The 12,669-nt window shown below is 40.9% G+C and overlaps 1 protein-coding gene across 2 annotated transcripts in view; it reads left to right on the top strand.

The window, feature by feature from the left end:
• Positions 1-69: 69 nt before the first annotated feature.
• LOC102221669 (protein FAM184B) overlaps positions 70-12,669 on the top strand; it is a 33,652-nt gene continuing 21,052 nt past the window's right edge. For both annotated transcript variants that reach the window (XM_023333962.1, XM_023333963.1), the window contains exons 1-2: positions 70-1,743; positions 12,083-12,271. In XM_023333962.1, coding sequence (XP_023189730.1) covers positions 1,594-1,743; positions 12,083-12,271 — 339 coding nt within the window. In that variant the 5' untranslated portion in view covers positions 70-1,593. The remainder of the gene's footprint in view (positions 1,744-12,082; positions 12,272-12,669) is intronic.

Below are 12,669 nucleotides of genomic sequence, written 5' to 3' on the forward strand. Positions count from 1 at the left end.
ATGTATCAACATCTACAGAGAATCCCATTTCTCAATACAATCTTTTAGGATCCTTTGGTCCTTAAATAAAGACCAAAGGATAGAGGGAGGGTTAGTTTAAGGGGCTTGAACAACTGGATTAAGCCTGTGTATGTTTTTAGAGCATTGGTGGCACAAAGGGGAGATCCAAGGTGGGCTGAAGCAGCATGGGTGTCACAATAAGTTTGGTGGTTGTCTTAAACTGGTGGTTGTCCAAATAAGATTGTCAGTGGGCTAGTCATCACAGATTAACTGGATGTAAATTTTATGCTAGACAACTCTGCCAAAGTGTGTTCAGATTATTTAATTTTCTTCATATCTGTTTGTGATCCAACATTTGGAGCCAACTGGCTTTCCAGTATCGGTTGGATTAAGTGGAACCAAGAATGTGCTGCACAGGGAGCTCCTTCTGTACAGAAGAGAAGCCAAAACCATGGGGCATAGTTAGATGCATAGTGTGGATCAAAGCTCATTTTGACACCTGCAACTTACAAAAGGGTTGGTGGTGCTAATCAAAGGTGGAGGTGCAGCAGAGCACAGGAGCTGATCAGTCACATTTTGTTATGTGCCAGTGAAACAAAAGGAGTGGTCACTAGCAGATAATCCTCCAGCTGTTAAAACTAGTATTTCCTTAACTGGAGAACTGAGTTATGTTGCTTTCTCCTCTGTCAATATGACCGTATTTTGATTCATTTATGACCCCAACAGTAAAAAGCACTGGAAATTCTGGCTTCTGGTTTTGGTTTGCCACCCAAGAGTGGGGCATGGACCCCCAGATGGTCACCCCTTTTGTTAACTGCAGCCGCCCCTGTGCATGTCCTACATTTCACTGAAAGCTGTCCCAAGAGTAAATATGCGATTCAAAACAATGAGAAATCATCCATTTTCCCATGTTTTCTGGATTTGCTGTGTTTTATCCAACTCTTTCATTGCTCCTTCCCATAAATCTCCTCTGGGGGTGTTTTCTGTCAAATGCTATCACAATGCATACATTTGTCTCGGTGTTCCTATAGCCTCTGTGTATGTTTATCCAACTGATCACACGGACCCCGGAGACCCTCCTCCTCCCCTCCGTACAGCGATCAGGGGCGGGGCAGCACTGCAGCAGTGAGCCTCTCCAGCTGCTGTCTCCGGTAATGTTCCACAGATACACACGCCCCTCTCCGCCCCGGCCCCCAGACAGGTGGTCGGACTGTACGCTCTCATCCTCCCTATTAGAATAAGGAAAATATATATACATCTGCTGGCAACAGGACAGGCTCGGCTGGCGCAAGCGCGTCCCCGATGGACTTCCAGCGTGTGACCTCCGCGATCACCGGGCGGCCAGCAGGAGGAGAGCGGGGCAGCAACCGGAACGCACCAGGAGAGCCCCGACGATCTACCGCCGGATTCCTGGAGATGCCGAGAGAGGATCTGCGCGCGGAGGGATGAGATGCACGAGTAGGAAGCTGACACGATTTCCGTGGGATTTTTCATCCGCGAGGCGGAAGGATCATTTCTGACAATCCTCCGGTCTTGGGAAGTTCCCCTGGGAGAGAGAGAGAGGGAGAGAGAGAGGTGGTGGGGGGTTCCATTATGGCTTCAGGCGCCGGTAAGGCTGCACAGTCCCCCGGGCAGGGCTCCACCGTGAACGGGACTGCGGCAGAGTTGGCCACCATCGAGCAGGAGCTCTATGACTACCAGATGCACAGCAAGATGTGCAAGAAGATCGCTCAGCTCACCAAGGTAAGATCCTCTGCTGACAGCGTGAGAGAGAGCGAGAGGCGCGCCGCCCGATGCCCATCTGTCGGGCTGACAGCGTGAACCGACGGCTGATTCAGTATCACTCCTTCAGATGTTGCACTGCAAAACATGCACGCAGTCAGAAAAAAACATTATAATATGCTGTGCCAGTAGGCTCGCGATGCGAAAGGTGATGGAGATGTTCAGCCACATCATCTCGGGGAAACTTGGATCAGGTTGAAGCGGCTTCGTGACTGACAGTAATCTGACATAGATCACCAAGAGCTTTAGGTGTAGGCTGCAGATCTCCATCGAGGTGGAAGCAGCGGTAAAAATGTGATTCTGTGGATTTTCTCGTACCCCTTGATATGTGATTTAGACTTTCATCACCTAAAGTACATTGAATTGTCTTGTTGCGTGCTGTACAAATGAAATTGCTTTGCCCTAAAGGCTTCATGTCACTGTAGAATTGATACAAAAATCCACAACAGACAAAAGAAGCACTCATCTCAAGAAATCAAATACCAAAAATAAAAAAGGAATAAGGCGATAGACTAAAACTAACAAGCTGCTCATGCATTTTTTATCTGGTAAGATACTATCAAGTAGTATTTTTTCACCCACTAAAAAAATACTGTATTCACAAATAATAATAAAAACAGCAGGTAATGAATATGAATTTCCTCCTCAAGGTTTCATAAATTGCAATGTTTGTAAAAAGAAAAGGGGCAACTGTTAGTTCTGCTTTGTGTTTTATGGGTCATTTACATCGCAAGATAACAAGAACAAAGATGATCAGTTGTCCTTATGGTGGAAGAGCAATTTCTGATAGATTTTTGCATACTCTGTAGATACTTGATCAGGTACACCATCCTAGTCCCCTTTTTGTCCCCAGAGCTGCTTTATTTTTTTCTGTGGCATTATAAACTTTAAGTGGAATGTCAGGAATCTAAGAGAAATAGATTTTAGTCCATTTTGGGATAATATCACATAATTGCTGCAGATTTGTCTATGATACAAATCTCTCATTGCACCACTTCCCAAAAGGTGCTCTTTTAAATTCAGACATCAGGACCATGCAGGACATTGGAGTAAAGTGAGCCTATTACAATGTTCAAGAAACAGGATGGACTCATAATTTCATAATGTTTATAAATGCCAAATTCTGAGTTTGCCACCTGAATGTTGCAGACTATAATCGGATGAGACAACTTATTCCCAATCCTTTGGTGTCCAATTTGGTGAATGTTTGGGGATTTTGGCCTAATTTTCCTGCTTGTAGCTTACAAAAGTATACTTACCTTGGTCTTTCACTGTTGTAACCCACCGTCTTCAACATAGAACATGTTGTGCTTTCAGAGATCTTATTCTGCGTAGCTTAACAAGTGGTTATCTCTGTTACTGCTGCTTTTCCGTCATCTGTAACCGGTTTTCCATTTACATCTAAACAGCTGTTACTCACTATATATTTTCTCTTTCTGAGATGTTTACCTATAAACCTGGTGATGTGCATGTCAACATCCCAGTAGATCGGCAGGCTCATTGACACGTTAAAGATGCTTCAGATGTTCATATTTAGATGTTTTAAACCAGTCTGGATGGTGAAGCTGAAGCAATAAATGACAACAATAATAGTCGTCACAAATTTGTTAGGTACAGATCTAGTATCTGTTTAAAATTTTCTATCAGACTGGTTTCTGTGCGCATAAAATGAGTAAATGCCACATTAAGCTTAAATCACCTGAAACAGTGAAGAATTTGGCAGCACAGTGGCATTGCACACTGTCTAAACTACCACCTTGGCACTACTTTTTACTATAACTGCTACTTAAGCTATTGAAGAACTGCTTTCTGTCTGACTGTGAGTGATAGAGCTTCTTTTTATTCTCCCCTCTGAAGTTAATTGGGATGCTGGCAATGGTATAGGCTGTACTGCTCAATTATGGTGGGGCTAACTGTTGGGATTGGACTCGTTAGCATGACAATTATTTTTGCTGAAGATAATACAATAGCTCTGTAGGAAGCAATTGTTAAGGGTTCAAAGCTATTTAAATGGAGCACATCAACCTGACAAGATGGATATTATTACAAGTTGTCTAGTAATCAGGGCAGTTGACAGTTATGATATTTACCATTTAAAGACATGATTTATATTCCTATTTGTTCCATACTTTGGCATCTTTTAATTTTCCACCTTTTCTGCATCAGAGTTGCCCAACTCCAGTCCTTCGTCCTGTAAGTTTTAGATGCATCCTTTCTCCGACACCTGAATCTCATCTGTGAATTCCCTTATCAGCATTCAGTCCTCCACATATGCAGAGGCCTCTCAATGAGACATTCATCTGAGTCAGGTGTGCAGGAGAAGGGATGCATCAAAATGTTGCAGGATAGCAGTTCTGGAACTCCTGTCCTGCGGCAGAAAACTAACAGCGACACAAATTCTAAAAATTATAAAGTTTATAAATACATTATTATATGTTATCATTTATATTTACATATAAATGTATATGTATATATACATATTAATCCTGTCAATCGATTTAAATATTTAATCTCAAATAATCGCATGATGTCCATAACTAACTCATGAGTAATTTAAATTTAATCACAATTTTTTTGAAAGTTCTTAATGGACCTTTGCAGAATATGTTTTTTAGGTTTATGCCATTCTTATGAGCATTGTAGTGAATAGTGATTTCTTTCATGCAAATATATGTTTAGTGTCATTGCAACAATTCCTGTCATGATAAATATTAAAAGCACTATATTCTAAAAATTGCCAGCAGTACTCTCATGCACATACGCCTAATATAACTGTGTTTTACTTATCATGGAGGAAAATAAAGTACTTTTTGTTCTAGGCCGACCCCACCTTGGGCCTGGGTCAACTGAACACCCCCCACCCCCCGCCTCAGTGACCGTACTTGTAATGATTATAAATGTTTGATAACGAAGTCGATCTATATTGGATATATCGCATCCAATATATCCAGTCTTCTTGCATTCGACTCATATATTGGAGCCATGCAAAGTAGAAATAAATGTATTTGAGGGTAGAAATAGATTTAAAAATGTGAAGAAAGACAGAAGGAAAAGACAAAAAATATGCTGAAAACTTTGCCGGTCAGTTGTCGTGTGCCTCGTGTGAATTCACCAGAGGCATGTGAACTCGTTTATGATTGAGAGCGTTGGTTTTATTGTGAATAAATTCTCAATTACAAAAAATAACCGGCTAGCAGCTTTAGCACTGTGTGTCTTTCTCCATGTGTCAGTGAGCTGGTACAAGTGGAGCAGCATCTGTATCTGCTCAGCTCCTCAAACACTAATCCTTGTTATGTGAGGGGGATTCTCCTGCTCTGTTCTCCACAGAAATGCTTACAGACGCAGGGCACGACCCGCTGCTTGTTGAACGACGACCATTACTGATGACTGTGCACTTCCCTCATGGGTGCACCTCTGTCTTTAAAGTGCATGTGAGTGTGTGTCCACGGCTAACATGTATATTATTTTACAAGGGTTCTCTCACACACTCATGCAAACACGCACACAAGCAAAGATGGCACAGATGAAAGGTCAGCACTTGTGTCTGCGCTTGTCCAGCTCTGTCCTTCAGCTCTCTTCTCCTCTCCTCTTCGGGGCAGACTTGTTTCTCTCTTTTGAAACTTTGTGCACGCCATGCCTGAGTCGATTTAGCTCAGATGACCCCAGTGAATCAACTTGAAACCCGTGGCTGCTGAAATACAAGAATCATCAAATCCGATATTTGGTGCAAGAGAGTGTTGGGATGCCTGCAGCGTGACACATGGTTTATTTGTGTTTTAGGGCAGGGTGTCGAGTGGAGAGGAAGCAGGAAATGGGGCAGCCTTGGTAACTTTATATATTTAATAATCTACATGTGTACGAGCATGAAGGTACACAAACTATCTGCTTGTGTTTTCCATCTCCCTTCCTCCTTTATGCTTTACTTTCACAATATCCCCCCCACCCTCTCCCTCTTTCCATACCTCCATCCCTGACCTCCCTTCCCTCTCTCTCCGTCCCGCCTGAATGGGTGCTGCTAAAGATAAACCAGTTGGAGTGTGTTTACATGGCAGAGCAAGCCAGTGGGAAGACAGTACCAGCTGACCATTTCAAGCCAGCTGTTGCGAATGTTCACACAACTTTAAACAGACACACACACACACACACACACACACACACACACACACACACACACACACACACACACACACACGCACGCACACACACACACACACACACACACACACACACACACACACACACACACACACACACACACACACACACACACACACACACACACACACACCAACAAGCACCTCATACATTTTTTGTGTTGTCATGCGACAACTACACACTTAAATATATTTCTTTAGGACTTTATCTGATAGATCAACACAGATGCAAGGGAAAATGTGGACTATTTTTAAACTTTGTGCACAGATTACATATGAAGAGACAATTTTGACTGGACCATTCTGACACATGGATATGCTTTAATTTAAACTCTTCGGTTGTAGCTTTGAATGTGTGTTTAGGTTTGTGATATGTAACATGAGAAAATGTGGAAAGGTTCAGCATTTGGCACAACTCACAGAGATCAACAGCAGCTTTTTTAAAGCATCGGCTTTTGTACACATATACAGGGCCTTCTTTGATTGGCAGCTTTAAATCTGTCTTTGGATTTCCTGAGCTTACTGTCACAGTGCTCACTGCTTTGTAATCCAGCACACTCAGTACCCTGTGCGATATGTGTGGAGGTGTGTGTATGGATGCTCTCCTGTCTCTTTTACTAACCTCTCCTCTGTGCACCAACCAGTCAGATCATCTCTTCTTCAGCTGCAGTGTCTCAGCTCTCCTGCACACTGGAGACAGATTTGTTTTCCATGCCTTGCTGACTGTGAAGTTATTGTGAATAAGCAAGGGTACTGGCTTGTGAGGCTACATGAATAACACTATCGACTGGCAGGATCAATACGGGCATCCGGAGAGTGGATTTACAGTAGGAGGACGCCGCGCTCTCACCAGGTTGCCATGCCCAGTGTTTGCGGATTTAAACTGAAAATGCTGTTTCAAAAGTACCAGGTTTTACATTTTCATTTAGAACAACCGGTACAAGCATCAGCATTGCAATAAGAAAAGGTCCGTCCAATACATAAGATTTAGATATGAGAGTAAAGGATAAAATATCCACAGGCAATTTCATCTTTAGTAGTAAAACAGAATGTTGAATTCATGTTTTGGGGGTAATCAATACTGCATAAATGTGTTACTTTTTTTAGTTCTAGCACAAGATGGTAACAGTGGTTTAATTTCTTAAAAATTGTAAATTGCAGATGATCTCATAAAACCGATCTTATTCTTGGCTAGTGTTGTGTAAAGCAGTTGCCTTACATGTTTTCTTCTCTGTTTTTGCTATTTTGTCACAGTTAAATGTTTCAGTACATTAAACAAATTTTGATATAGGATATTATGATTTAATTTATTAAATCATTACCTTTTCTGTATGTCTGCAGATGACCTCACAGGTTTTCTAGACCATTACAATTTTTTTTTCTCCTTTTCAAAAAATTTCTCTCATCCTATTATTCTTTTGTTGATTAGGTTTTGTGGTCTTGGACTGTGATGCTGAAAAATGAAACTAATCTCTATCGCCAATTGTTTCACAGAAACATGAACGGTTGGAATCGGATTAAATACTGATTATTATTGGAAATGTTTGTATCTTCATCTTCACCAAGAAAAACTTAACTTCTGCCTGAAGAAAGGTAACCCCAGATCATGATGCTTTCATCATCATGCTTCTCTGTACATCATCAAACGATGGTGTTTGTTTGATGATGTACAGACTTACTTTTGTGTTAGCCTAACTTATTAGAGTTATGGCCAAATGTCAGGAAGACTCCACTGGGATGGATGTCTTTTTTTAATTAGCAGGTTCAATATAATTGATGGCAAGAGTTACCCAATAAGACTGATTGCTGAAAATAAATCACAAGATGCTTTAAAAAGGCAACAGCCTGAGGTTGGGCACACTAATGCAACCTTGTTATTGCAGCTTTTTAACTCTTTTGCAATCCACCCTGTAACAGATTTGTTTATTTCTCAAAACCTGATATTTCAGCAGGAGGGTGTAAGCGGCTGAGATCTGCTATTTCAACTTAACTTCAACTTAAATTTGTTTATGAAGTGACAGCTTAGAGCTACGCTACCGCTTGACTTTAACTACAGTATGTCCATCGACGTTGTGGGTGTTCAGGACGGATAAATATATTTATATTTGTGCAAAAAATCTGCTTCTAGTAAAGTAACTGTGAGAAAGACATATTTTTTTTTATAAGATAGTATAAAACAAATGATCCTCCACGTTTGGCACTGAACAACTTGAGTGGTCTTCAAATCCATGACCTCAACATTATTCACCCTCCACCCCACAGGGCAGATTCCAGTGCACCAGTGGGCCAGGCTGCATCAGCTGACGTCAGTTACTGACCTCGCCGATGCCTCTGCAGCTGAATGAGAATGAATCCCTGCAGCCGTCCTCCAAATATTTTGAAAACTGTAACTTCCCAGAAGACTCCAGGCTATTTAACCGGCACATTAATGAAGACAGAGTTAATGAATGGGTTTGAGAAAAATCTTTGCCAAACATTCCTCTTTTCTTTTCTATTTCTTTACCATAATAGTTGTCTTTGTGAGGACAACCATGCACCACCCTTTCAGAAAACGATTCATTTCCGAATGGCACAAGTCACAATTTAAAAAGCAAAAAGTTTTGGCACAGAGAGGAAAGAGAAAGACCAGCTCACATTCCCCACCAATGTCTGTTTGACAAAACCGTCGGATGTCAGGAAAAGAACATTTGCACATTATTATTTGTATTGCTCATGTTTGTGTGAAGGCAGCGGGAATGTGTTTGCAATGGAGCGTGGCAACATGCCACCTTTCCACAGAGCGAGGAGAATGTCCGGCAGTGCTGTGCAAGCGGCGCGCTGCAGACAGAGAGGCGTCTGGATAAAATATGAGCCCATGTGTCTCCTGCATACACTATCCATGCACACACAAACACACATCTCTGTGAGTGGGTAAGTGAGACGTAAGGGTCACCAGGAGATCATGATGACACTGGCGACATTGCTTAGAGGTTCAAATGAATCGTGGCGAGAAGTAGGCCATATTTTATGCACAGTGGATGATAATCCTCTATTTAGGGAAGAGAAATGACAGACATATGTACGCAGACTCAGATGTCTGTAAACCTGGACTATACTGGCTGACAAGGTCAGAGTTATACTACATACAGTTTGTCAATGAAACTTCTTCAACTGTTGAGAGCTGTTTTATTTCAGTATTGAGCTCCTTCTTTAGAGTCAGTTTAAGAAGTGTACTGGTAGCGGCTGCTGAGGAAATGGAGCTCTGATAAATAAATAAATAAATAAAGAGATTAAAAAATATTTGCCCACCTTTATGGACATTGGAGTTTTCTCAGGACACAGTCAAAACATCATTGGGTAATTTAGTGCAACTCATGTTGAACTTTGTCTTCAACATTTGTCGTTGCTCATGTAACTGAACATGGATATGGGGGGAAATAAAGCAAAGAAAAGCATGCAGCACGTCCAAAAACATTTGATTTTAGTTCTGGGTTATTTTTGCTTTATGCCAAACAATTTATGCATCTCATCACCCAACTTATTCAGTTAGCTAGTGCTGTAGGAGAGGAGTGTTACACAATCAGGCCTACACTGGCTAAGGTTTGAGCTGAAATGAGCAGCAATGACATTAAAAATATTTACACCTGTACTCATACCTTAGAATCACTCCATTCTCAGAGGTACTGCATAAAGTAGTTTTTCTTTCCTCCTATTATCCATCCTCTTATACACATCACAAGAGACAGGCAGGCAGAGACAACATGATGCATTAGAATACAGGGGAACGGATGATCGTCACAGGGGTTTGTTTAGTGTCATGACAGCAGAGGGGGAAAACTTTTCTTAAACTGGGCCTTTTTCCTGTCTGGAGTTCTGCAGCCAGATGGGAGAAAAGTGAAGAACCAGTTCAGAGGATGGTCAGGACTATTTGCTGTGGTGTGTGCAGGGCGTTTAGTGGCTGTGTGATTCAGGCTGTGTCAGTCAGTCTGGAAGTGGGAAGATGTACTATCCTGGATGGTATGTGTGAGGTTTTAATGAGTTTGTTCTTGCTGGTGACAGTTTAGTGAAGAAACACGGGGAGCAGAAGAGAAGAATGGGCTGATGCTGATGATGAGGCTCAATTTATATATAACATACAGCCTCTGTTGTGTATGATTTAGTGTGATGGTGACATGTTCACTGAAGTTCAGTTTGTGGACTGAACTTCCAATACTTTCTGAAAGTACTGGCCCGTTCTACACATCAGACGGTAACTTGCTTGGGTTGTTCTTGAAGGCGTATTTTCTTTAGAGTCATCTTTTGAGCCTTAAGACTCAACCTGATGAGTTCAACATAATGAGAATGTGCAAAATATCAAAGCTGAGTCTGAATAATAACCTGTAAATAGTGTTCACAAATTGGACGTTTTTAGCAACAGCACAGTACAGTAAATCAGGTTTTTAGTAAATGTTGAAATTACAATTCCTGTGTTAATGTGATGCTTAAATAAAACAAACCAAAAACTACCTAATCTCTGGTTCACCATAAGTTTGATCAGAGAAACATTTTCATCCTGGACTGGCCTCAGTGGGCTCTGGAACGGGGTCCTTTATCCCATTATTATCCTCCTCACTGCTGCTTGTCTCCTGTTGTGGAGGATTCATCAAAGTTAGACCAGCCCTTATCCCCACCAACTGTCTACAAATTCAATTTCAGAGCATTTGACAGAGAAAAAGGCTCTAAAAAATTTTATTTTATTTTTTCAAAAAGTAACTGACCAAACATAAAACTTAAAATACTGACAAATATTTAACCAAAGTTTTTACTCTTTTATCAAGGCTACTGTCAACATTTGTGTACCCCAGGTTTAGCAGAATACTGGAGCTTTACTGTTTGACATTTTTTGGCAAATCTGTGTGCTACTAAACATGCAACACTATCGTGTATAACAGAACTCTGCTATATAAATATAACCTTTTTCCTTACCTTTTATTTGCTGGGAAACACATTAACACAAATGTTTCTAATGAAAGTCACGTTAAAACAGTTAGGAGCATTGAATTTGCTGATGTATTACAACTAAAAACCAGCAATCAGGCCCGAAACCTGGGAGTAGTGATGGACTCTGACCTGAACCTCCAGAGCCACATAAAGACAGTTACAAAGTCGGCCTTCTATCACCTGAATAACATTTCCAGGATTAAAGGACTAATGTCTCAGCCAGATCTAGAGAAACTCATCCACGCGTTTATCTTCAGTCGCATTGATTATTGCAACAGCGTCTTCACAGGTCTGTCCAACAAATCAATCAACAGCTGCAGCTGATCCAGAATGCTGCTGCTCGCGTTCTCACTAAAACCAGGAAGACAGAGCACATAACACCAGTTTTAAGGTCCCTACACTGACTCCCTAAAGCTCAAAGAATAAACTTTAAAATACTGTTGCTAGTTTATAAATCACTGAACGGCTTAGCACCACAATACATTAAAGATCTGCTGTTCTTGTATCAACCTTCCAGACCTCTCAGGTCTTCTGGTTCTAGTCTGCTCTGCATCCCCAGAACCAGAACCAAACGAGGAGAAGCAGCTTTCAGCATCTATGCACCACAAATTTGGAACAAACTTCCAGAAAACTGTAAAACAGCTGAAACACTGACTTCTTTTAAATCTCGACTAAAAACCCACCTGTTTAGGATTGTATTTGAAATGTAATCAATTACAAATTTATTGATGGAACTTGACTTAATGTTGTGTTTTGATTGTTGATTCTATGTTGCATTGTGTTTCTGTGTTTGATATGATGTAAAGCACTTTGAAATGCCTTGCTGCTGAAGTGTGCTATACAAACAAAATTTGATTGAAATTTGATTGATTGATATGCATTTGGAAAATACATGTTGGTTGAAAACCCCCCCACCAAACCCAACATTGCTACCCCTTATAAAAGAAGCTGTCACATGTGTTTTAATAAACTCTTTGTTATTATTTTCTTTTTATTAAATAAGCAGGAAAGTAAATATATCTGTGCACAAGATCATGACGCATTTTAGGTCATCTGGTTTTGCTTTCCTGCATATTTGACTGGAATTGCTATGAGTCCTGATTTCTTCTTTTGTAAATGAAGCCAAGACACAAAGTATATTGTGAATTAAAGTTGTTGTTCTTTTGTTTTCTCCTAACACTTTCCAGGTGATTTACTCACTGAACATGAGGAATGAGGAGCAGGAAGCAGCCCTGCAGGCCTTAAGCCACGCCCACCATGACGAGCTGCACCGCATCCTGATGGAGACGTGCCACGAAGGAGAGGGGTCGGTCTTAAGGACACGCCTCCTTGAGCTACAGGAGTCTCTGGATGAGCAGCAGCGAGTTGGGGCTCAGGTGTGTCCTCCTATTCTCCTTTTTGTTGAAATAAATGAAACAGCTTATGGGTCAACTTTGGCATAAGAGGTCCCACCACACTTACACTATGCCATGGGTCAGCAATGTCTACATAACTAGAGATGTTCATGTGATTTATATTGTCACATTTCTTCAAAAAATATATTTAAACCTCATTGTTAGAGACGGGCAGCAGATTATCCAGTGAAATCTCGTGTAAACCATAAATATCATGTAATATTGAGGGAAAATACAAGTAAAATAAATACAAGTTAAAAATGATCATAAAACCTCTTATTACCCTGTTCAAGTGAAAATGTTCTAGATCTGCAATATTTTTGTGTGTCATCTTTGTTTTTATATTTGGATTTTCTCATATTCTGTTAAATCAGAAGAAG

Source organism: Xiphophorus maculatus, chromosome 5 (genome assembly GCF_002775205.1).
Source record: "Xiphophorus maculatus strain JP 163 A chromosome 5, X_maculatus-5.0-male, whole genome shotgun sequence".
NCBI classification, from domain to species: Eukaryota; Metazoa; Chordata; class Actinopteri; order Cyprinodontiformes; family Poeciliidae; genus Xiphophorus; species Xiphophorus maculatus.